General features: G+C 36.5%; 3 protein-coding genes across 7 annotated transcripts; 2 read left to right on the forward strand and 1 right to left on the reverse strand.

Moving 5' to 3' along the window:
- Positions 1-2,140: 2,140 nt before the first annotated feature.
- Positions 2,141-8,048, forward strand: LOC135588465 (uncharacterized). Of its 3 annotated transcripts, none has more exons than XM_065080599.1 (5): positions 2,141-2,534; positions 5,764-5,800; positions 5,914-6,150; positions 6,240-6,287; positions 7,348-8,048. In XM_065080599.1, the coding sequence occupies exons 1-5, from the start codon at positions 2,233-2,235 to the stop codon at positions 7,825-7,827; spliced, it is 1,104 nt and encodes a 367-aa protein (XP_064936671.1). In that variant the 5' UTR covers positions 2,141-2,232; the 3' UTR covers positions 7,828-8,048. The 3 variants fall into 3 exon arrangements, with proteins under 3 accessions (XP_064936671.1, XP_064936673.1, XP_064936672.1); XM_065080601.1 differs by having other exon boundaries at positions 2,148-2,483; XM_065080600.1 differs by lacking the exon at positions 6,240-6,287 and having other exon boundaries at positions 2,149-2,534.
- Positions 8,049-8,707: 659 nt separating this feature from the next.
- On the forward strand, positions 8,708-14,200 carry LOC103996008 (autophagy-related protein 16-like). Its single transcript, XM_065080602.1, has 5 exons — positions 8,708-8,863; positions 8,960-9,086; positions 11,182-11,363; positions 11,456-11,651; positions 13,037-14,200. Coding segments are annotated over exons 1-5 (1,530 nt in total). The 5' UTR covers positions 8,708-8,861; the 3' UTR covers positions 14,060-14,200.
- A 3,057-nt stretch (positions 14,201-17,257) lies between these two features.
- LOC135588467 (protein IN CHLOROPLAST ATPASE BIOGENESIS, chloroplastic-like) lies at positions 17,258-24,766 on the reverse strand. 3 transcript variants are annotated; one of them, XM_065080603.1, is made up of 12 exons: positions 24,507-24,766; positions 22,254-22,337; positions 20,495-20,569; positions 20,354-20,396; positions 20,197-20,254; positions 19,187-19,348; positions 19,059-19,121; positions 18,871-18,962; positions 18,706-18,787; positions 18,495-18,605; positions 18,236-18,396; positions 17,258-17,579 (listed from the first exon to the last, which is right to left on the reverse strand). In XM_065080603.1, exons 1-11 carry the CDS (start codon positions 24,655-24,657, stop codon positions 18,256-18,258), a joined length of 1,062 nt encoding a protein of 353 aa, XP_064936675.1. In that variant the 5' UTR covers positions 24,658-24,766; the 3' UTR covers positions 17,258-17,579; positions 18,236-18,255. The 3 variants fall into 3 exon arrangements, with proteins under 3 accessions (XP_064936675.1, XP_064936677.1, XP_064936676.1); XM_065080605.1 differs by having other exon boundaries at positions 22,254-22,359; positions 24,507-24,646; XM_065080604.1 differs by having other exon boundaries at positions 22,254-22,364; positions 24,507-24,646.
- Positions 24,767-25,196: the final 430 nt, after the last annotated feature.

Here is a 25,196-nt window from a genome sequence, read left to right on the forward strand (position 1 = left end):
CAAAGTAGCATACTATCATTGTCCTTTTCATGGACACTTCTTTTGCTTGGACTTATTGGTTGGCTTAAACCATGCCAAATCCACCATGATATGAGCACATGATAGGAGGTGAGCATGAACAATGTATTTTGTTTTGAGTTAAACACTACTATTTTTGTTACTTCTCAATTTCATTCCAATTATGCTTGCACACATCATGCAAAGATCAGACAAATCTAAGGAGGTACATAAATTTTATATAATTCAAAATACATAAAAACTCATTATATTAAACCAATTGCTCAAATATACACTATGCATAGGAAGTTGAATTGAAAAGATATCTGTTGCTTTTTAAAGTGCTAGTTCATATATCATTATTATTTATGATGATAAATATATATATATATATATATATATATATATACCTTCTTCTTTTTAATTTCTTTATTTTTGGTTGATCTTGATACCAGAATTTTTAAACATTTGTATATCTTTTAGATCATTTAGGAAGAGTTCTCTTAGAAAGTAAAAAGGTAATGAAAACATAATCATCTTGTACTCCTTTGAAATAGACTTCAACCTACTGTTCAACAACAGTCCATTTCTTTTCCCTTCTCACACATCTTTTACTCATTAAATGGATAATTTTAAATAACCTCACCATTAAAAGGATTGCATGACAGTGTTGATTTGAGACACTGATTATGAAATGTCCTACTGATAAGGAGACTATATTTTACTTGTGTTATGCCACTCTTCTTCTTCTTCTTTTTTTTTTTACATGTTTGCTACAGATTAATAGTTTATAGAATTTAGGAATCAGGTGGATTTGAATTGGTTGTTTTTATATATGCTGATTATTATTGTTATTATTCTTACTATTACTAATATTTCTAATTGATCAGACCTAATTCATCACCCTTCTTCCATTTTATTGACTTCCAATTAACAAATTTTATTATTTGTAAATGCTAAAATATCATAGTAAAAAAAAAGAGAGAATGACAAATGAATAGAGTTACTATAAATTACATCTTATTTGAATTCGAAATCAATTAATTATTTTCAAATCTAACTCGAATACCTATTTTTTCACATTGGATGTCATCCCATATATAATTAAAAAAATAAAACTTGGCTTAAGAGATTATTCAAATACCTAAAAAACATGGAACCCACTATCATCCCTACTTCTATTGGCTAATCATAATCTATCCACACTTAGTTAAAGAAAAAAAAAATCTAAGCTTTTCTCTCTCTTCCTAGGTGATAAAGATGTGCACATGCGAGCGATATATGCACCATTTTTGTTCTCTCTCTTCCTCTTTACACTCTAACATTTCCTCTCTTTAGACCTATAAAAAGAAATATCATCTCCCCCCCCCCCCCCCCCCCCTCTCTCTCTCTCTCTCTCTCTCTCACTTCTTTTTTTCTTTCTTGATAAAGAGAAAAGCACTCGATCACTCACTCTCAAGTGAAAAAAGAAGGCATAAATCTCAAAGCAAAACTTTGCTTTCTTTCCCCTTTAGAATAAGAAAAGAGAGAGAGACATCACATCACATTACATCAGCTCATCCTCCTCCATTCCGTATGGGATAAATGCAGGAACACCCCTCAACTTTGATGCTTGCCAAAAGTGATCTTTTCTATATATAATGTTCTTCTTCCTTCTCTTTTTTTTATAGAGGGTTATAATAATCATCGACAAAGTTAAAAAAAATAAATTCATGAAAATTATTCTAAGATATTGTTAGATAAGTAACATAAGAAGTTGACTAAACCGTCAAATATTATCGATAACATTGTCACGTACTCTAAATTAGTATAGATTAGTGGGAACATGATGTTTGGATGTCCACATATTAAATTCCATCAATTATTAGTATTCACCATTATTAATAATTTTAATTTTGATGCTACAACATACAAGTATACAAAATTGATAATGGCAACAAAGGCGACAAATGATCATATTCTATGTAATTGTTGGGGGTAGATGATATATTTATGGAAACTTTATGGACTAATATGAATATTATTATTACAGTAGAGAAGGGTATTTTGCACAATACAGACAGATTAAGGGCTTATTTGCACATTACCCCCTCCAAGAATATTAAACGGTATTCCCCTCCGAAGTACTCTCTCTTTCACGGCGACGCACTCACCACCGCACTCACTCTGGGAAGAGAGAGAGAGAGAGAGAGAGAGAGAGAGAGAGATAGCAGGGGAATTTGGAGGGGGGGGGCGATGGGCGGAGTGACGTCGTCTGTGGCGGCGAAGCTGGCCTTCTTCCCGCCTTCGCCGCCGTCCTACGAGGTGGTGACGGAGCCCGAGTCCGGGGTGGTCCGGCTCAGCCGCTACCCCCACCGCGAGAACGTGGAGGTGCTCCGACTCCCCACCCGCCGGGGCACGGAGATCGTCGCCCTCTACGTCCGCAACCCCATGGCCGCGTTCACGGTCCTCTACTCCCACGGCAACGCTGCCGATCTCGGCCAGATGTACGAGCTCTTCCTCGAGCTTAGCATCCACCTCCGGGTTAACCTGTTGGGGTACTCCACGCGATTCTCTTTTGTCCCTTCCTGTTTCGCCCTCATTCCTCTTTCCGGTTGAATTTGGCTTTAGAAGCTCGGGTTTTGATGGCTGAGAAGGTTCTCGGTTCCTGATTGATTGCGAAAAATGGTTCCTTGCTTCGATTCCGAACATCCTCGGGGGCACTTTTCTTTATTGGGCTTCGTAAGGAATCTTTAAGTTAATCGAGTAGGAAATTTTACACTTTTGCAAGTGTTATAGATCTAAGATGGGTTTGATGCGATAAAATTTTGATGCTTTTCTTCTACCAGCTACTAATCTAGGACGGCGGTGTGGTTTAAGCTAGTATTATAGATTTTTGGGGTCGAATAAGAATAGTAAGTTGAATTCTGGGTAAATTTGCATCTTCCGTGACTGTCATTGGACTTCAAGATTAATGTGTGAAGGGCAATTTCAGTTCATTTTGATCAGAAGGCCTTTCATGTGAATATTAGTATTTAAAGTCGCTGAAATTATGCTGAACACCATGAAAGCAGGTCATGTTGTATATCCGATTATTGAGGTGTCCATTAATACAAACAATAAGATTGTGAATACAACCCATAATTATCGTCCGTTACTACCCATTTGGTTGTACTTAGCTCTTATTATAGTTATAATAAAATAACTTAAACAGTTCAACTCTAAATCTACAAATACTTCTACATAACATAGTCCCTAATGATACAGCCCTGAATAGGGGCACAGACATATCAGAACCCCTAGAATCACTAAAGTGAATCTCTTTTGTAAATTTCTTTTCTTTTGTTCATGCAATCATCTATTTCTTTTCCCTTCTCATTCTCTTCTGGTTGGGCCTTCAGGAAGCAGCCATGTAAACTAGAGTTTAATGGTTGCCAAATTTCTAACATGCCAAGGCAGCCGCCATGACTTTCTTTATTACATGAACGATGCTCTATTCTAGTCTACATGTAGTTCAATGGTATTGACTTTGCTGTTGCTTGAAATTTAGGATGAAATGAAAGCCAAGAGCTATTTTGTCTAGCATCATCTTGGGATTTCACATTTAAGCATGTCTCTTGAGGCATGCTGCTACTTTTTCGGTATTGCTCTTGGTTGCTTTTTGAGCTCTCTCTTGTGACAAATATACCTTTCTCAACTCTTCTCCTTTGTACATTAAAATTAAGATAACTTGATTCAATGAGGCAATCTGGAGATTGTTCCATTGCAAAAGACTAGTAGAATGACATCTTGTGTGAGTGCTTGGTTATTTAGAAAAAGGTTTTAGCCTACTAATTGGATATGTGCCACCATGCTACTCACACTTTGATTTAACCAAATGAATTTGTCATATTACACCTGATGAATGGTAGCAAGAAGGGTAACTTGCCTTCCCTTCTTCCCATTCCTATGCTCCTGTGGCTTGATTAACATTCCTTTCTCAGCAGAGCTGAATTATAGACCTGAAGATATACTCAGCACTCTTGGATACATTTAAAGCTAGGTTAGATTCTGTTAATTATATCTTTAATTTAGTGAGGATGAATATCTGCACATATTTATCAGTACAATGCATAAGTTGCACCTACTGATTAAATCAATGATCAATTACTAAGTGTGTATTCTTTTTCTCTTTTACAGACCAACTATTGATTTCTACATTTGTCTTTTTTATTTGGAATAACACTATATGCCAGAACAAAGCCATTCTCTCACGTGTCATTCTCTACTCATGTGTGTACACACAGTATGTGCCATATACCTGAAGGCATCAACTACCTCATGTACTTGCATAAGCTTCTTTACAAATGTTTGATTTAACAGAATAGACTATTAGTTTTAGTTCAAAATATCTGTGTAAGAAATCATTGCAGGGCATGAGGAAATCATGATTGTTGCAAAGTTCTTTTTTATCTTTTTATAATTAGGAACATATGCTCATAATTTTATGTTAATTGAAAACACTTTTAAAATAAGAATTACAGATGTGGACCATGTGGTAACCAATTAAATGTATACTTCCATGAATGTCCGCTTTGCATGAATGGCATGGCTCTGCTCCTGCATATATGGTTTTGTAGCATGTTATTCAATACCAAATTATTGGTTTTGAAGATGATAAATTGATAGTCAAAATGAATATCCTTCACATGGCTTGTAAAGGGATGGTCATTTCTTGCATATTAATAAGCACATCTTCGTATAAGCATATGAGGCATCATCTTGTTGGGATGAGCTTATTTACAGACTTGGCCTCAAAAAGGTATTCTTTCCCTCACCCTATTGGGATGCGTTACTATCAACTGCATGCATTACCTCTAATTAACCTAATCCCAGTATCACAGAAGCCTTTTGCACTGAGATCATCACATCCTTGCCAATGAGTTTATCTTTTTATCGGTCATACATTGCCTTAAATAAGTAGCTAAGAAACATGAATAAGATGTGTTGAACTGTTTATAATGACATATAATGAGAATCTTTTGAAATCGTATGACAATATAGATGAAAGAGTAGAAGAAAAGCTTTGTGTCAATGAAGAGGGACTTGACTAATGAAAACATGGTTTACTGTTGTAAGATATTCAGATACATCTGGCATATATCTATTTATACAGAAATGGATGGATTAATTACTATTTGTATGTTATAGCTAATTCTTTATGCTAACTGATGAAATAACATATGTGAATCATTTTTTATTAAGCATCATGATAATACTTTCTATGAAGGGGATTAGATTTGGAAAAACAGAAAGCTGATGAATTCCTGGTGTAACACAGTAGCCATGTCTCACAGCACTGTATCTTCTTTGTTCTTTGATTGCTGATATGGGGCTATCAATTTTGTATTAGAATCTTGTAATTAAGATTTAAGATACAGCTCAATTGTTGGGATGACATCAAAAGCTTTGTTAATCCATAAGATCAGTTATCGGAGCATGAACCTTCTTTTTTCCTTTGAAGACAAAATGTCATCCCTGTCTTTTTAAGGTCATATGTAAACTATCTTTATACTTTCACGGTTAGTTCAATTATTGAGATCTTAGTGTGAGAAATTGAGATCTTGCTTCATTTCAAACTGTTCAGTTTGAGAACCACAGCTGAGCATATTAGGTTTTCTGTTGTTTGTATATACCTTCCCTTCTTGTTCCAGTTGGATAAGCAGAATGTGTTTAATGTCACATGATAAAATTTAAGCAGTTGCAGGAAAAATGCAAAAATCATCTGAGGCTTTCATATGCTTGCAGGTATGACTATTCTGGCTATGGTCAATCATCCGGAAAGGTTAGATACTAATCTCCTTAGATCTGCTCGATGACATTTTCTTGCTTTACAAATTGTGATTGGTAGGATGATAATAGGTCCAAAATAAGTAAATTTAATTTTCACTCTTGCAGCCAACTGAGCAAAACACCTATGCTGATATAGAGACCGCTTATAAGTGCCTCATAGAGAACTATGGTGCTAAGGAGGAAGAAATTATCCTCTATGGCCAATCTGTGGGAAGTGGACCAACTGTGGACTTGGCTGCCCGTTTACCTCATTTTCGTGCTATCATGCTGCATAGTCCTATACTATCAGGTTTAAGAGTGATGTATCCTGTAAAACGCACATACTGGTTTGACATCTACAAGGTTAGTTTTCATCTAAATGCTTCTTTTTCTTTCTTTTCATGGTTCCTTTGCATATATTAATTTTTTCTTACTCATCATTCTATTTCCAGAACATTGACAAGATATCATTGGTTAATTGTCCTGTGCTAGTAATTCATGTGAGTATATATGCCTTTACACTCCCTTACACTGTATATTGATTTTGTAAATGTCACGTGGTACTGTCTCTTTCTGAGATTAACTTGCAATTATTTCTTTATATCTGATCCAAATATGTACATTACTTGAAAAGAACTGACATATGGACTTAACAATAACCAATGAAACAGAAAAGGAACGGAGAAATCTAATGAAATGTACATGTAATGCTTATTCACAGTATCTTATGGCTCACTTTGAATTAATAAGCCATTTAGTTTCCCGATATGGACATGATTGTTCTGCCAACTGCTTTATAATGTCAACTGCTTTACATGAAATGTACATGTAATGCTTATTCACAGTATCTTATGGCTCACTTTGAATTAATAAGCCATTTAGTTTCCCGATATGGACATGATTGTTCTGCCAACTGCTTTATAATGTCATATGGAGCAGATGCTATCTATCATATCAAGTAGCTTTAACATGTTTAAACTTTCATGTTCCCACAATCCCATACATGTGACAGCATTAGACATCTTTATCTCTGTATAATAATTGTTTATGACATGGTGTGTTCGTGTCACATTCAGTAGTTTCAACTTTCAACATGCTTATACTTGCATCTTCCATTCATCTCCCTCGAAACAATACATGAGTCAGCACTGGACAGCTTTCTTTGTCTTCTCAAATTTCTTTATGACAACTAAAGTTTCAAAGTGAAGCTTCACAAATAGTTCTACAAACATTTGTTTTCTTGAATTTGTTGATGGTGCCAGACTCTGGTCTACTCTAGGTGTTAGCCTTCCTTGAATACACAATTTGATGTCTCTTTTTGTTGGTAAGAGAACAAAAGGACAAAATTTTCAACAAAATGAAGTATACAAAATTTCTGAGAAAGGTGCATAAATAGTTTCCTCTCAGCAATTATTGATTTACTTTTATAAGAGTCTACACAAGCTATTGCATTTTTCTGCACCATGGATAGATCCTACCACAGATTTCTCCAAATCTTTGCCTTAATTTTCTCAGAGTGTGATTTCAGTCATGAATCTCTTATTTATTTTTTATCTGCAGGGAACATCTGATGAAGTTGTGGATTTTTCTCATGGTAAGAAGCTATGGGAATTGTGTAATGAGAAGTATGAACCTCTTTGGCTAAAAGGAGGAAAGCATTGTGACTTGGAGCTTTTTCCAGAATACCTTAAACACATCAAGAAGTTTATATCTACAGTTGAGAAATCACCTTCTCAGAGGAGCACCTGGAGAAAAAGTGCAGAACAGTTTGAACCTCCTAGGAAGAGCACTGATTGCTTTGAACCATCAAGGAAGAGCATTGATCGAAGAGAAAAATCTAGGCAAAGTACAGAGAAGTCAAGAAGCAAAGATCAGAGGACTACAAATGTGGAAAATTTGGAAAAATTAAAGATATCATTTGACCAAATGGAGAAGTCTAGGAGGAGTTTAGATTGTTTTGATAAGTCTAGGAAGAACATTGATCAACTGGACAGAGGACGGAAGAGTGTTGACAGATTGGATAGGATCTGGGCTGGATGAACTTTTCACCTCTTTGCAAAATTCATACATGCGCTTTGATTGGGGTTGTGTACATTTTTTTATGTTTATCAATCATATAATCTGTCTGTGGATGTTTATATGCATTAGATGGATGTTGAAAGTAAATCCTAGTTGATGAATGATTGTAGCTCTTGGTTAATGATCGGACAATTTTTTTTCCTTCTGATGATAATTAACCAGTTTCTTAGTGGAATTGCTCATGATGTTTTCTTTTGTGGCAACCAATGATAAGAATGTATAGGTTTTCCTTTTTTCTTAGTGTTAGAAGTGAAGTTAGTCCCTTTAAGTTGCAATCAATTTCTGCAACTGATATTTCAATCAGAAGGTATAATTCTTTTAGGATGATGATATGACACCAGCTAGCTGTTTTAGCTATATCTAAATTGTCTTTTCTGTAAATTGTCAAGTAAATGTATTAATGTCAAGCCACATGTGATGGTTCCTCATGATTTGGTACTCTTTCCTTTTTCACTGCCAACCATTGGCACTTTGGTTTTCCTGATCGTCAACCTTCTTCCCTGCTACTGTCAATGGCATGGCATCATAGTTGGTTGCCGACTATATTTATGTACCATTTCAGGTTCATGCATCATCCTCAGGTCATTAATTAGCTGAACCTGTAAATAAAATTTTAGATATAAATATTTATTCATACATATTATTTTAGATACAAAAAATATCTACATTATTTATGGATAAAATAGATAAATAATATGCATATTATTTTGAATATAAATTAAAAATGTTGGCTCCCAGCGGGTTTGGTTTTTCTTCGATGAATCGGTTCTGCAACGGACCGAACCAGAGACGACCGCATCAACATCAGCCGACAAACCGGGTTCGGGTTGCTTTCGGCTTCCTCTTTCTTCCCAGTAAAACCCGTAGTCATCTGAGAAACAGCTCTGCCTTCACTTCCTCCCCATCGATTGTCGATTCGGGTGAAGAGGAGGAACATCGATCGATTCGATGCCCCCAGACCCCTTGATTTGCTCTTGAGGCCTCGATTCGGAGACATGTATGGAAGCTCCAATCACTTCCCCCTCCAATCGTCCTTGTGTTGGGGCAGCTGTTTGCTTGCTGGATTTTGATTTGTGTTTTCTTGGATCTCCAGGAGCTCGGAAGAGATCGGGACGGCGGCGATCAAGCGCGCCATCGTGGCGCTCCGAAAGCGGCATTTGCTCGAGGAAGGCGCCCACGCTCCGGCCATCAACGCCCTCTCCAGACCCCTCGTCGCCCAGGTACGTCGAGACTGCACCATGGAATCGGGGGCAATGGCAACCCTCTATTGATGTAATAGTGGGACTTCCGGTGCTTGTTGATAATCCTAGAACAGGATCTACACCACGGGAGAACGACCATTGTTAGGTTTGTGCCTATTAACACGGAGGAATTGGATTATACTCTCTGTAAATAGATGAAATTTACACAACATGCGATTTGATTTCGTCTTCGATGACTGGTGCTGTCTGGAGGCTATATCGGAAATTGATTCTTCCTTAATCCATCTCCCCTGTGCTCTTAATTCAACACCCCTAAAACTTAAATACTTTTGAAAATTTTTATCCATCCTAATTAACCATAGAGTATGACTTAATTATTCTTGTCGTATTGCTAAATTTTCACTTCATATGTTTGATACATTTTGTCTTAGTCTTTTTATTCAAAACCCTAGTTCCTAAGTTGTTTTGATGGTCGATGGTCAATGCTAGCTAGACTCTGATTAGTCAAAATCATTATCGTCAACGAAGCACACATACCATAAAATTTTATCTTGAGTATGCTTTGAAATAAAAGCATAGTCAATTAGTTAAACTGTTGTGAAAATCTGGGACTGGCCTTATCTTGTTATTATATCCGAATTAATTGTCATAAAGAATCGCCATTGTGGCCAAGGATCTAAGTCACCAGAGAATGAGCAGTGTCATTGATCCTTGGAATGGTTTGTGTAGTTTGATCTAGATTGACATGGCTCAAGGATCTAAGTCACCAGAGAATGAGACTGTAATTCTTTTACATGCCACTCCAACCACAAGTTATTTCATAAATTACCTCGTAAAGTTACAATCTTGCATGAATACCTTTGAAACTACATAGAAACCATTCTGAATAAAGTTTATATAAACCTATCCAAAATTTCAACCATCATGTGCAAGCATGAAAAAATTAGGCTTATATGACAGCTATAACATTTGCATTTAGCCAGACATGCCCGCTAGGCGACACCAGGAATTGTAGAGCCCTAAAAAGGATGAGTCGGCTTAATAAGGATTTAATTTTTATTTTTTGTAGCATATATAAGGATCATGTCATACTGGTTTGCCACTAAACTGTGTCCAATCCTTAATTAGTGTCTGTGCTATTGGAGGTGTGACGGGGTCTTCTATGTTTCGGATTCTGACAAGATGGTGGTGAATTTCAACTGAGTTTCAGATGAAAATTTTTTCATTGGTTGTATCCTCATATTGGATTTTCTTCTATCATATCAAGATACAATTGAGTTCTCATCTCTCCAAAAGAAATTGTGGGAGGTTAAGGCTAAGTGTGTCCTTCTCTTGTATGTCTTTGGTATGATGGTTTTAATAAAAAAGATAGCAGTGACAGTTGGGTGGAACAGGGTGAGATTTGCCATTTACAAATTCTCCCCAACTTTTAATTTAATCCTCTTTCTCATCCCTGCACCGAATTCTGACAATGTAGGAATTGTCTTTCCCACCCTTGCTCTGTTGGTAAAACTTGCTTCGCTTGGATCAGGCTTTTTATGTCTGACATACTTAGGATCCTCAGCACTCGAACCGAATAACTAAGCTGAAGGCCAGATACTTCAAAAATAATAGAAGTTAGAGAATTAACTCCAGGGAATTATAAAATCATGAAATTGGGAATTTGGTGACAATGAGGGAGAGGAGAGAGACAAAGGGAGGAGAAATGAAGAGAGTGAAAGGATGCAGAAAGGTGATGGATGGCTAGTAGGATGTTAAGGTTATAATTTGGGGTAAAATGGACATATATGTGCATAATACATTATGCATACAAAAGGCCAACCAACATTTAGAATAAACTCAGACTTAACCAATAGTCATTATAACACATGTATTTCACCCATAACAGACATTATTGATTTGCTTTTAGACACATTCTATTCTTAATGAAGTCATATCTAATGGATTGAATTCAAATTCAAATTCTGGTTGTTGTTATGTTAGACTAAAGTGGTCATTCAGTGATGAATGACTGAAAATAACATAAATCATCTTCACTCAGGTCATTAATGTATATAAATTTATGTGTATATATATATGGTCTGTTGTGTTACAAAGCATTGAAATCTAGCAGGGCTTAGAGTGGAAGGAAAAAGCTGAAAACCTTGAGCTGGAACTGCAACAATGTTACAAAGCTCACACACGGTTATCTGAACAGCTTGTGGTGGAAATTGCAGAATGCAGAGAATCAAAAGCCCTTGTTCAAGAGAAAGAAGAATCAATTAATAATTTGCAAAATGACATCTCACTAGCAAGGTTGCCTTTATACAACCAGTATCACACATGTTTAACTAAGTGCTATTTGTATGAGTATGGTCATATTAATTTCACAAAAACAAATGTTTCAGGGAAGAAAACCTACAAATTAAGCAGGACCTAGATGAAAAGACAAAAGCTTTGGATTTGTTAATGAGTGAAAACCAGTCACTCAAAGCACAACTTGAGGAGATTAGATTGAAACTGAAAAAAACAGAGACTGAGAACAAGGATTTAATTGATCGTTGGATGCTTGAGAAGATGAATTCTGCAGAAAAGCTAAATGAGGTACTTTCAATTCTTATAATAGTGATTTCTAGCTTTATGGTGACTCTTTTTCCTTCTAATTTATCAATGAATTATGAAATGTTTCCATATGGTTGTCTACTTCATATCGATAGGATTTTTCTTTTTACAAATGTGCCTCAAAAAATTGTATAATTGAATTTATACCAATATGAAGTATAATATCTTGTTCTGTGTTCATCTAAGGATTTAAATACTTGTTGGAGCTGTATGTACAGTGATAAATTTTTTGGTCCAATTAAATGCTGATATTGAAAGTCATAGCTCATATAGTACAAAACTGTCTTGTTGAAATTTTAATATTTTATTTGATGATATTGGTACATGACGGTATATTGGCTAGTATATTGGATCTGGTCTGATAGGATACTGAAATTAGTATCGAACTGGAATCTGTGTCACTTTTATATATAGTAATGTATCAGTATAAGCTTGTTCAGTTTCGAGTTTTCTTTATACCATATCAAAGAACTCATTATGTCCTTTATTCTTATGGTGACATTTCAATCCTATCTCCCAATGAGGTATTTTCACTCAACCCGACTCTTTCCTCTGTGGGTAGTTTTGGAAATGCTCAAGATGCAATTGCCTAAAATAGACCAAGAAAGAAATCTGAGATCTTCTTATGCTAATTGTCGAGTAATTTGTCCATCTTCCTTTAATGGTTATGTTATTAATAATTAATAAATCATCTGTGAATTTGGTACTTTGTTTTGAAACATGTGACTCGACTGAATCATGGATCAACTTAACTGAATTTTTCAACAATGCTTCAAGCTAAAGGACCTAAAATGCATCAAATACCAAAGTTTTTTCTCATCTTTGATGTTGATGCATTGGAATTCTTTTCTTTTGGGAGGATAACTTTTTAAAGTGGCAGGCAAGCAATGGCGATTATTCTCATATAGTTGCATGTTGGGCTGATGGAATGACTCTGTGCAGTTCACTGGGTTTTTACAAAGTTAAATATCTTCAACGACATGATAAATTGTCTTATTCAGCATTGTGAATCATTTGTAAATATACTAAAAGATTCATACAAGAGAAGCTGATGGGAGACCATTAATTTGGGGAAATTGATCAGTTTGTATCTTAGTAAAACAGTTTGGGCCTTATCCATGCCTAAACGCTTGATCTTTTCCAATACTAGTTTTATATCTGTTTGATACCATTTCCACATGCCCTTGTGAGTTCTAAGTTCACTTGGTCTTTCCAGTATTAGTTCATTATCTTCCTTTTTTTCCTGAAACCAAGTCATCAATATCGTGTTTGTTTTACTTGGAACAAAGTCATTAACACTTGAAAACTATTTAGCTATAGACTAAAGCATCTTTCACATCATCCCTGACATTTTATCATGTTTGCAGGTTAATGCAATGTATGAGGACATGATGCAACAGTTGAAGGTGTCCAGCATTGAACAACTTGCACGACAACAAGTTGATGGAATCGTTCGCCAAAGGGAAGCTGGATATGTGGACCATGTGGAATCAACAGTTCCATCGTCTTGCAAGCACACACTTCATGCTCATGAAGGTGGGTGCGGATCCATTTTGTTCCAAAACAACTCGGATAAGCTGATTAGTGGCGGCCAGGATCGGACCGTCAAGATCTGGGATACAAAATCTGGGACACTAAGCTCCACTCTTCATGGTTGCCTTGGGTCATTACTTGATCTTGCTATCACACATGACAACAGATTTATCATTGCTGCCAGCAGTTCAAACAACCTATATGTATGGGAGACTAGCTCCGGTCGGGTACGACATACACTCACTGGCCACACTGACAAAGTATGTGCTGTTGATGCAAGCAAAGTTTCCAGCCGCAATTTAGTGAGCGCTGCTTACGATCATACCATGAAGGTCTGGGATCTGGTGAAAGGCTACTGCACCAATACCATTATCTTCCAGAGCAACTGCAACTCGCTTTCTTACACCATGGATGGACTTACCTTCTGCTCCGGACATGTAGATGGTAACCTTCGGATCTGGGATAGCAGGATGGGAAAAGTTGTGGGCGAAGTAGCTGCTCATTCGCAGGCAGTCACATCGATTTACGTATCCCAAAGCGGGAACTTGTTGCTGACAAGTGGAAGGGACAATTTACACAACCTATTTGACTTGAGAACACTGGAAATTTGTGGGACGTTCAGAGCCAATGGCAACAGAGTTGCATCAAACTGGAGCAGGTCGTGTATCAGTCCTGACGAGAAGTGTGTCACAGCGGGATCATCTGATGGATCTATCTATATATGGTCAAGACTAAACAATAACATGCTGAGCATTTTGGAGGGGCATTCTTCACCAGTTCTTTCATGCGCATATGGTGGACCGGGGAACACACTAGCTTCTGCTGATAAGAATGGAAATTTGTGTATATGGTGTTGATGGATGATCGATCTCGTTTGGTGTTTGGAACTATAAATGCCTTAGTCTTACCATTATTCTTCTTCGTATCATTAAGTGTTTCAAAGTGTAGATTCTCTTTCTACGATTATTCTTCTACTTGTGATTACACCTTTTATTTCAGCTGCCTCTCTCAGTTATCTACTCTACAAGTGTCTGTTCGTCTTGGACCAAAATAATCTGCTAGAAGTTGCTCAGAAAGCTCAAGCAAGTATTTAACATTCAAATCATCATTAATTCCATATTCGTTATCTTATTTCATATAGTAATGTGGTATCCTAAAACATGACAAGTGGTCCAAAGGTCTGCACGAAGGTAAATTATCAAATCTGCAACTTAATCTTCTTTTGGCAGCATCAAATAGCTTTCAGTCCTCATCGAAGATGCGGCTTCTTCTGCACGGGTTGGGAGATGGCTTAATAGGGTAAGAAGCTTCCATGGGGATACCACACAGCCTCTCGTTGACCCAGTTCAATTCTATGATGTCAGGGGCTTAATAATCATTTATAAAATATTAATCTTTCTAAAACCTGACTGGGGCAACGAGAGGTTGTGTGGTATTTGACTAAATACGCTAATTGGAGAATGAGTTTACTGAATGATTTGTTTACATAATCCTGAATGGTTAATGATATCTTATCGTTAGATACTGATTCCGTAATCTCAATTATGTATTCGATCCTTAGACTTAAACACCAATAATATGTTATTTGAATATTTAATTCTTTAATACTAGATTTATATGTTTGAAAGTTTCAGATATAATACAAACGGTCATTGAGAACGACGGTCAACCTTACAAAGATAATTGTATGTCAACAAAGGATCGTCCACCCTCCGTATCATGAGAGGAATATTTCATATATTTTCACTCAAGCAAATTCTTAACTATGGTCAATCAGATTGAGAGAGAATGAGTTTTTCGGGAGAATTCGATAGGAGTGAGACTCAAGTGGATTCCGTACGGGCTTGATAATACCATATAGGAAATTAGATGAATAAGTGACTATAAATACATAGTAATTGAGGGTAGATGGTCTAATACATTAGATTCCTTATACCATTTGAAGACTATGACGTAATGGACTAGTACACTCATAGTCGATAAATTAAGTGAATTATTATACATATAATAATTCATTAAGTAAGAAGGAGTTTTGAGTCAGAATGAGTTTTGATAGGTGCAACTCACTGCCAGCTTAATGTTGGGCTTAGAGGATCACACACATATGGTAGATAATTCAACGAATGGAGGATTGGATATGAGATATCCAATAAAGCCGTATTTTAATGGATCTATTAGGTGAGACCTAATAGAACTTAGAGTAGTTACCGCATAAGATCCAATATCTATTAAGCTAGTAGTTATTGGATGAGAATCCAATACACATTAAGACATGTCCATTAAGGTTAATGATAGGAGCTCTCTATAAATAGAGTTTGGGGCTTCATAAGTCATAAGCTATACCCTATAACCACTGGCCTTCTTCCTCCTTTTCCCTATCTTTCTCTCAGTCGTGACCCTCTCAGTAAGAGAGTCACCCCTCTCTTGATTGTTGATGCATGGTGGTGTGTGATCATGAGGAGAGAACATTTTGTGCAAGGAGATGCATCGTCGTTATATTTACTGTATGGATTACTACTAAAGAGGAGGTTACAAGAGTTCTTTCTTCCCACAAACCAGGATTCGTTCTTTAGGGAGTATAAGATCTCCCATAGGTGAGAATGTCTCACTCCCTTAATGAGATTTTATCGTTTTGAGTTTTACGCTCTCTATCGTCACACGGTGATCCAATGTTTTCTGTCAGGGATAATTAATTATTTTATTTTATTTTTTATTGTGCATGTGAGGCTCCTCACGACACCCACTATCGCCGGCACGACTCCATCTTCGGCGTTGCGACGGCAACGGTGGCTCGAGGGCTTGTTCTTCGTCCTCAAGGCCGTTGTGGTCATGGTCGGCGGAGTCGATATTGGCGACTTGCTAAGACGTGCGACGGTTCCTTTGGAGGGAGAGGCGGCCCTCCTACTTCGGGTCCTCGGCCGAGGAGGAGGAGCGAAACCTAAAGAACTCTAGAATGGGGTCGGAGGCCTCATCGTCCTCGTCCTCCTCCTATGCTTCTTCATCGATGTCTCCTTCTGCTATTGGTCCTCTCTGGTCGAATTCATTCTCCTCTTTATCAACTTGGAGATGGGCGAGAAAGATGGGCGACGGAGAGGAAATAGAGGCGGAAGAGGACGAGGAGCAGCGGGGAGTCGATTAGGCTTTGAGAGGTGGGAGATGGAAGCGAAGAGGAAGACGAGGAGGAGAAAGAAGGACGAAGGGGAGGAGCGATGAGGGCTTGTGAGGGCAGAGAGAGTGTGAGTAGTAGAAGCGTCGGAGGAGGAGAAGGCGACGAGGGTGCTGAGCGCCATCGACGATTATTTATCTATATCACTTTTAAAAAATAATTAAAAAATAAAATGATTAGAAACGATAAAGACTATATATAACATCTTATTGAAAATTATAAATAAATAATTTAATATTTTAAATTTAATTAAACATATAATTTTTTTTACAAATTTTATGAATAATAGATTCATGTATACCTATCCAAATAGTAAGGACTTAAAGTTTTATTATTGTGATTTTTTTGAGAAAATATATAATTATAAAATTTTTCATTGAATAATTTTCTTAATTTGTTTCCAAAATAAAAAAAATATTTATAGAACATATATATACTCTTATATTTTGCAGTTGTTTCTGTTCCCCAACCACATTGAGACGTTGTCATGTGCCAATTGTTATACCAACAGATGAAAGGCAAAAAACACAAGGAAAACAGAGTGATGAAAGCAGGAAAATATCATCCTTCATTTATGAGATTAATTCAGATCCGAAAAATAAACCATTTCAATGCACCCCCGACCTTTAAGGCCATTCTATACATCCTTTTCAATTAGTGTATATGCAAATTTAAATAATAAAAAAACTTAAACATTGTAACATATCAACTCCAATATAATGAGTATGATAACAAGAAAAAATAAAAACTTTAACATATAAAAATATAATTTGTTTTTTGCTTGCCCGATGTATGTAAAACATGCTTTGCAGCTAAAATACAATCTGCTGATGTTTCTATCAACTTCACCTTTTTTGACTGATATTTGAAACATTGGTTTAGACTGATGTCACGTAAGCATTAATCAATTTAGACTGAATACCACAAGAAATACAATAGTACAATTATTCTATCAACTTCACCTTTTTTTGAGCAAACTTCATTTCTCTGTCCACTAGAACAAAATGCGAATAGTTGCCATGCCTGATAAATTGTACAAGGCACAATAATAATTTATTACTAGGGAGACGGATGACAAGATCAGTATCATTTAATTGCAGCCATAAAACCATAAGATATGGTTTATATATTGGATGTCAAAAGCGGTTCCAATGCACCACCCGGCCATGATGTGTTAGATCTCTGAGAGTATGTTGCATCACTTTCTTCTACTGTAAGGTGAGCCATGTGCCATGTGGTGACGAAAACATGTTAGAAGAGCATTACCGACTACCTTTGGTCAAATACATTAAAAGAATCTATCCGAATGAAAACCTGCCGTGCATATTTATATGATAAGTTTAATGGAACATACAAGAAAAAAGAACAAGTACCGAAAATTAGGGTACTAACTTAGTGCATCTTATAAAAGAGGCTAAGAGCATTATGGTTGTTATGAATCAGTTATAAAGCTAATTTCGTGTTTTGATTGGTAGAAAGCTAAGTAAAATATTACAATAAACTTTATGAAATGGACATAAACAGGCACAAATGCCCTGATAATCTATGGTGTGATTTAGAAGTTATACTTCTTCTGATTGACTGGCTGAGCAGTGTGATCAAATCCACTTTAGACAAAGTACCTCTACAGTGGTAATGCATACTACTGTCTTGCAAGATCTTTCTTTTCTTCATTGGTTACTTCATTGTTAGATTTATTAAAATCTAGTTGTAAATTCTTTCCTCCCTCTTTTTCATTCATGGTAAGCAAATTCTTCTTGTCAAATTGGAGAACACCTTAGGAGGGGTTTCATATCCCACAGGAAGAAGGCTACAAAATATTCATCTTGAATTCCAACTAAAGCAGAAAGCTAGAAAGAAATCATACCTAGATAGAAAAATCAAGTTTTACTCCCTATAGAGTATAAACTTTGCAATATCACAAAGTCCAGCTTCCATGTAACATTCAGCAACACGATCTACAACTTCATCCCAGGTCCCATCAATTGAGGCCAAATCCAACAAAAATGCAGCTTCATCCAATGCTACCTACATATTGAAAGGAAAAGGGATAAAAATCCATATAAAAAATGCCTTTTGTCTCGTGGGATTTCTTATAGATAACATGAGAAACAAAGATGACCCACCTGTTCTGGTGCTTTACCCTTCTTCAGATCCTCCTGTCTACCCTCTTCTGTCACTTTTTCCTTGATGAACTCAATCTGTTCATCCTCCCATTCTGCAATCTCAGCGACTTCCTGAGCAAACACATGTATGTTTACTTCTTTTTTCTAGCAGAAGGCACAAAGAAGGAATCTCTTCACAATGCAATAGTTAGTGTATCTGTAGCTAACTTACTTGGTATTTAAATCCTAATGTCCACCATGGTGATTTCAGAGACCCCCGAGCTGCGTCTTTGGCTTCAAGCTTACGCCCAACCCTAGAACGAAGCATCACACCAGTGATAGACATGAGTGATCATTGAAGACTTTGTGTTTCTTATTTAGCTAAACTTATACAAACTTTAGCAAAAGCTGTGCATTGAATGCAAAAGGACGGCCAAATCCTGGGAAATGATTCTTTGTGTAAAACTCTCCCGTGATCATGGCAGAAACCTGTTACACCATCACAAGGCAAATATCATAAATGTAGTTTAGCAAAACTGTAATCCAGAAAGCTCCATAAATGAAGCCACAAGCATATTTTCTTACTTGGTCCCCTCTCTCCAAATGGCGTGAAACCTTCCGCTCAATAACATCTGGAAACAATCCAACCTGAAATAGAACTATATAAGAACTAGTCTAGTTATTGCACTGTAACATCATTGCTATATCTTTACCTTCTTCAAAAGATATACATCAAGATCAGCAATTTGAGACTCCAAAAAGTCACCCCTTTTGTATAGCTTTTCTCCAGCTTCAGATGAAGCATTCCATAATTTATTACTATCTTGAGCTTTGGCATCTTCCTCGACGAGGATTCTATGGATGTACTGATCAACCTGGAAGTTGGAAAAGATGCTTCTCTTTTCACATTATTAGATATGATAAGAAAATTGCATATATATATATATATATATATATATATATATATATATATATATTACAAATTTCATGTACAAATTGATCAAAATAACTTGTGAAATAATTTGACACAGTTTATCTAAAAGAAATTTACAATACACTAAAGGGTAGAACTTCTCAACTAGCAAGTTCACAGAATCCCCAGCAGAGTATAGAAAAGTTCGAACATCAAGGCAAAGTTTGACATAGAACAGCACATCTTCATCTCAAAAACAACTACAAACTAAAAGAACCTACAATATTTAACAAAAAAAGTACCTTGTTCTTTTGGTTGATTATTAAAATTACTTTTCTAATGATCATGTCTTCTACACCAAAAGCCCAATCACAAAGACCCAATTTCATTTAAATCTGACTATTTAAGCATCTTCAAGAAAATTCGGTCAAACGGTTCTGCTTAAAATTGCCAGTTTCTCTGATATGCTACAGGCCAAGTGTATAAAATATTTGGAAAAGAAAAGCGGAAGCCTTCCTGAACAGCATAATCGATGTTCACAATTGAATGAAGCCCAATTTGTTCTGTTTCATTCTTTGAAATAATCTGGTGATTATTTGTGAGTTTTTAATAGACTACCATAGTACTTGCACTTATTAGACTGCTTGTTACTAGGTGCACTTCATATAAAATACAAATTCAACAGCAATTTAATATGCCATTATCTTTAATTTTAAAAACAATTTGAGCAAGTCAAAGCATGAGTAAACAATCTACCCTAATAAACTATGAAGCAAGACCAATATTATCTCTCAACTTGCTATCTCTTACACTCTTTGCTAGAAGCCAAACACCATGTTTATGAACTTCTACAACTGGCATTTCCATCCTATAGGAAAGAAATAGTGTAAGCACAATAAGAACTGAACTACAGAAAACTGCTACATCTGGAAAGAGAGTAATTACAAGAAAAAAAAAAAGTAATTACCCAGGAGGAGAAGTTGGCCATCTTAGTAAGCATGTCAAAGTTCCTGATATCAAGCCCACAAAAGTAGTACACAAATGAGTAGAAGATCAAGATGCATTATCAATTGAAGCGTGAGCCAAAATACAGTTCCACGTGTAAAACCTGCAGAGCTTTCTGATAAAGGAATAACAAGAGGAACCAGTCCTTCTTTGGCTGCAGGAGATATTACTGCTCCGCCTGTACATTATAATAGATTTAAATCAAAAAAAAATTCCAGTCATACCGTAACAAAATCACTTATGCCAACATGTATTAATTAATGAAATGGACGACTATATTCATTGGATCTACTGCAGAAATTTGGTAAGCTTCAAAAATATCGTACATAAGAATTAAGACCAACATTGCAGTGTCCATATAAATCAATATATTTTAACTTCATTGAGGGGTAAAATCAATCCTTTATATCTCAAATTGCATGAAGCTTGGAATTAAAACCAGATATAGTTCATGTTTCAATATTAAGCAGACACTTTTTATATCTTTTCTTTGGTCAAATTATCACGTAGCAATTCACAGTATTCCATGATATTTCATATTAAGCACCAAAAGAATGTGTTGAAGTTACATAATAGAAAACGATCATAAGTGGGATACACTGCACTGCATGACAAATTACTAGTAAATTCTTACACTTGAACAACACAAACTGTTTAATCAATATAACTGAATACCGGCAAATTATTATCAGAGCCAGTAATTTAAAAAGCGCTACGCGCCAAAAGGCACCAAGGTCCAAAAACGCCCGAGGCGCTAGGCGCTCGCCCGAGCGAAACGAGGCGCTAAAATATAAAAATATATAATATAATTAATAAATATAATTATTTAAAATTTTAAATAAAAATATGCTATTAAATTAAGATAATCTAAGATACAAAATCACAATGTCACATTAACAAAAAGTTTCAAATAAATAAAAATTAATAGTATTAAAATCAAAATAATACATTATTAATCTATTAACAATATTAAAAATTAATCATTTCAAATAAACTTAATAATATTAACAATATACAGTATACGTATACTGTTAAAAGGAAGTGTAAAGGGGTGCTGAGCTTGCTGATTGAGAAAAGAGGAAGCGACAGCGGCAGCAGCGAGCGGCGACAGCGGCAGCGTTTACGAGCAGCGGCAGCGGGAGCAGGAGCGGGAGCGGCGACAGCGACAGCGTTTGCGAACAGCGACAGCGACGAGCAGCGGCAACGGGAGCAGGAGCGGGCGGCGCGAGCGGCGGCAGCGACAGCGACAAGCAGCGGGATCGGGATCGGCAGCGGCGAGGGTTGGGGTTCGGTTGTCACTTATATGAGTTTTAGTTGGTTCGATCGAACCAGCTAACCATCATAGACCGAACCAGGACCGAACCAGACCTAAAATCCTGGTTTGGTCGCCTTGGTTAACCCAGGCGCTCGCCCGAAGTGCTCAGCGCCTGGGCTCGGGCGAGCGCCCAGGCGGCGCCTGTTTGAAGCGCGCCGCCTGGGAGATTAGCGAGGCGCTCGGGCCTCGCCTCGCCTCGCCTCGCCCGAGCGCCTTTTTAAATCACTGATCAGAGCAAGATAGCAATGTGGACTTGTTCATGTATTGCAAGAAGCCGAATTTATACAACGATATAAAGGATCAAGAGTGCCAGTTTCATGAATGATATACTCATGGAGATGAGCAAAATCTACTTCAATATATAAAGCCAAAGTCAAGCATAATAAGATGAGGCAAATCTCAACGAGAAAAATTCTTCAGACAAATAGTATTTTCATATTAACAGAGTTGTTGCTAATGACTGAACCGGCTAGAAAATTACTGCTACATTATATATACATCGTAAACAAAACTGAAAATCTAGTTCAGGTGATACAAAAAAGTCTACCTCGTGATTGAAGCATGTTCAACAAGTAATTCAGATGCTCAGGAGGTCTTGTTGCAGCAATATCTTTGATGAAAGAAATATGGTCTGTGTATCAAGCCAGAGAGAACTAAACTTCATAAACAGATAGTAAACCAGTATAAGAACTTCAGACACAAATGAAAAGCAACAGAAGAAAAAACATAATACTCATGCTCAGCTCTTGTAACAAAAACATCTTTAATGAAAGAAATATGATTTAATTTTCATGGCACAAACAGTTAGACCTGAACTTCATAGAGAACTTAATTGAAATTGAAGCAAGAATTAAATTGCTGACACCTAAATAAATTTCAACACCAAATTTCATGAAATATTACATAAATCTCACATCACTATAAAAACATATTGAAGCATCCAATACAACAAAGAAACGAAAATGGTAGGCTAATAAGTACCATAAAGATGACAAATTAATTAAATGTATAAGTGCCAGAGTAATTTCAGGAAATACAAATAAAAGATAAGAAAAAAAAAGAAACAATCTTAAACCATAAGAAACCTGGTCTTGCTCACAAAATTAGTAACTAGGTAAACCAGTAATTTTCTTCAAAGTTATTTTCATCCACAATTCGAGCCTTAGATGCCAATTTCTAATCATAACCTTCTAGTGGCTTCACAAGTGGCCTGAAACTTGCTTCTGGACGTTCTTCCTATGCCTTCATTGCTGATTACTCTTATCACATCCATATCCATACAGAATTCAGCATCACAGCAAGATCCGTAACAATCATAAAAGAACAGGCTTCAATTAGTACTACAAAGATGTCTCTAAACAAAAAGAAATTTTATTTAGATAAAGCTTGATCCTACACTTATCATGTTTATTTTAGTAATAAAATGCGTGCAATTATTTTCTAAATTTTATAGTTTATGAAAATATAATAACTTTTTTTTGCATAAACCCCTGTGGGATGCATTTATTTCTTTAGTACCCTCACCCTTGTGGTTACCTTCACATATTGTCCCACCAAAGGGATCATAAAAACAAAAGGAACCCCGTAGCATGACATTTATTATATAGATCTCTTGAGGCTTGATTAGTTTATACTATTCTTGTGAAAGACGAACTTCGCTTTGGCTTAAGATAGGTTGTATGACTTTCAGATCTCTCTTAAACAAAAGGAATAATAACCTAACTGCTTATGTAGCCGCTGATCTTCAACAATCTCCATCACCATGGTTGCTCCAGTCACCATGACAATGGGATGCCTGCCTGCTAATATAGCTGTTGTTCTTCAACACCCTCCATCACCATGGTTGCTCCAGTCACCATGAAAATGGGATAATTGCATCTATTGCAGTGTAACTAGTCAAAGAAGCCAAACATTATATTTTATTTCATTTTTATGGGTCATATTAGGGTCATATATAAATACCCAAGGTATTTTAATAATAATAATATACTGGTTCCTTGATGCTTGAAATTTAAAGTTTTAGCCACAGGTGATTTGTAGCATAGACGAGGCAGCAACAGGGTCAAATGCAAACTGCAATCATAAAGAAATAACCTTTTTTGGCATAAAGAAATGCCCACTAATTTCACAACTTCAATATCTCCATTCTCCAGAAATTTCGGGAGCTACCTATTCAAATCATCTAATTATCAAAGATAAACAAACTTCATTTACTGAGATTGTATTACTAAGTAACACAAATTGGTTCAACTATCTAAGGTTGCATAAGGACATCGAAGAAAACATGGTCTACCAACAAATCCTATATATGCAGTCTCATATTATCTCCTCTGGCTTTCACTTAACTTCGTCCACATAAATTCAGCCAGTAATTTGACAGGATCAAAGGTTAAAAATGCAGCAGTGTCGTTCAAGAAGCATGTAACAATTAAAATGTCAAAAGCTATGAACAGAGGCAGGCCACAATTTGATCGACTCCATCTTTCATAAGCACTTTGTATTCCGTTGATTCCACTCCGACTTTATTACTACCTCTAGAATTAAGATAAAGTAGCTACAATATCGATTAGGAGTGCCTAAAGAAGGTAAAAAGTGATCGAAATAAGCTTGATGAACAACTTTGCAAATGGCTATTTCTATTCCACAAGAAGATAAATACTCCATCCCATACTTACTTATGTTGAAGAAAGGAATCGAAATGATAAAAAATGAAAATCTTATTCGATTGGCTAACAAGACGAAGGAATCGACGCTCGGAATCAAGAAAGCAAAGGAAATTGAAGAGACGAGAGGCGGTTACCGAAGGAGGTGGAGGTAGGGATGGTGGTGGAGACGGCGGTGGAAGGCGAAGAGGAGGAGCATCGGACGATGGGTTTGAGCCGGCGAAAGGAAGACATGGCCGCAGTGGCGAACGCGCCCCTGCTCGCCACCACCGCCACCCCGGCCCGCATCTTTCTTCTCGGTCGCTCGTCCTCCTCCTCCGCTCTTCTTCGATGATCGGATGTATGTGATCGATCTCGATAAGCTTGTTATCGTCCTCCCTCCCAAAACAAGTGGTGGTGGCGAGCAACAGATGAGCAAAGAGTGACGCAACGCATCGGAGGGTTTCCGACCGTCACATCACACGATGACGCGAGGGTTCGGTTCATCAAGCCATGTGGACCGGAGAATGGGTTCGATCCGATTCGGCTTTGTGGTCCGGAGCAATTAAATAATAATAATTCCTGATTTGAATTGATTTGAAGAATATTTTTTAATAATATTTTTAATTAATATATGAAAGATAAATATAAAATATTTAATAAATTTAAAATTTTTAATTAATATCAAATTTAATAATCTTGATATATAAAAAAATATTTTGAAACTAATCAAATTTATTCAATCTGTTCATCGACTATTATTTAAAAAAATTGATGATAAAAAAGGTATGCGTGGGTTGTGAACATGAGATCCGTAATTCTCGCACGCCAATCCACAGATAAGATGA

Source organism: Musa acuminata, chromosome BXJ1-8 (assembly GCF_036884655.1).
Source record: "Musa acuminata AAA Group cultivar baxijiao chromosome BXJ1-8, Cavendish_Baxijiao_AAA, whole genome shotgun sequence".
Lineage (NCBI taxonomy): Eukaryota > Viridiplantae > Streptophyta > Magnoliopsida > Zingiberales > Musaceae > Musa > Musa acuminata.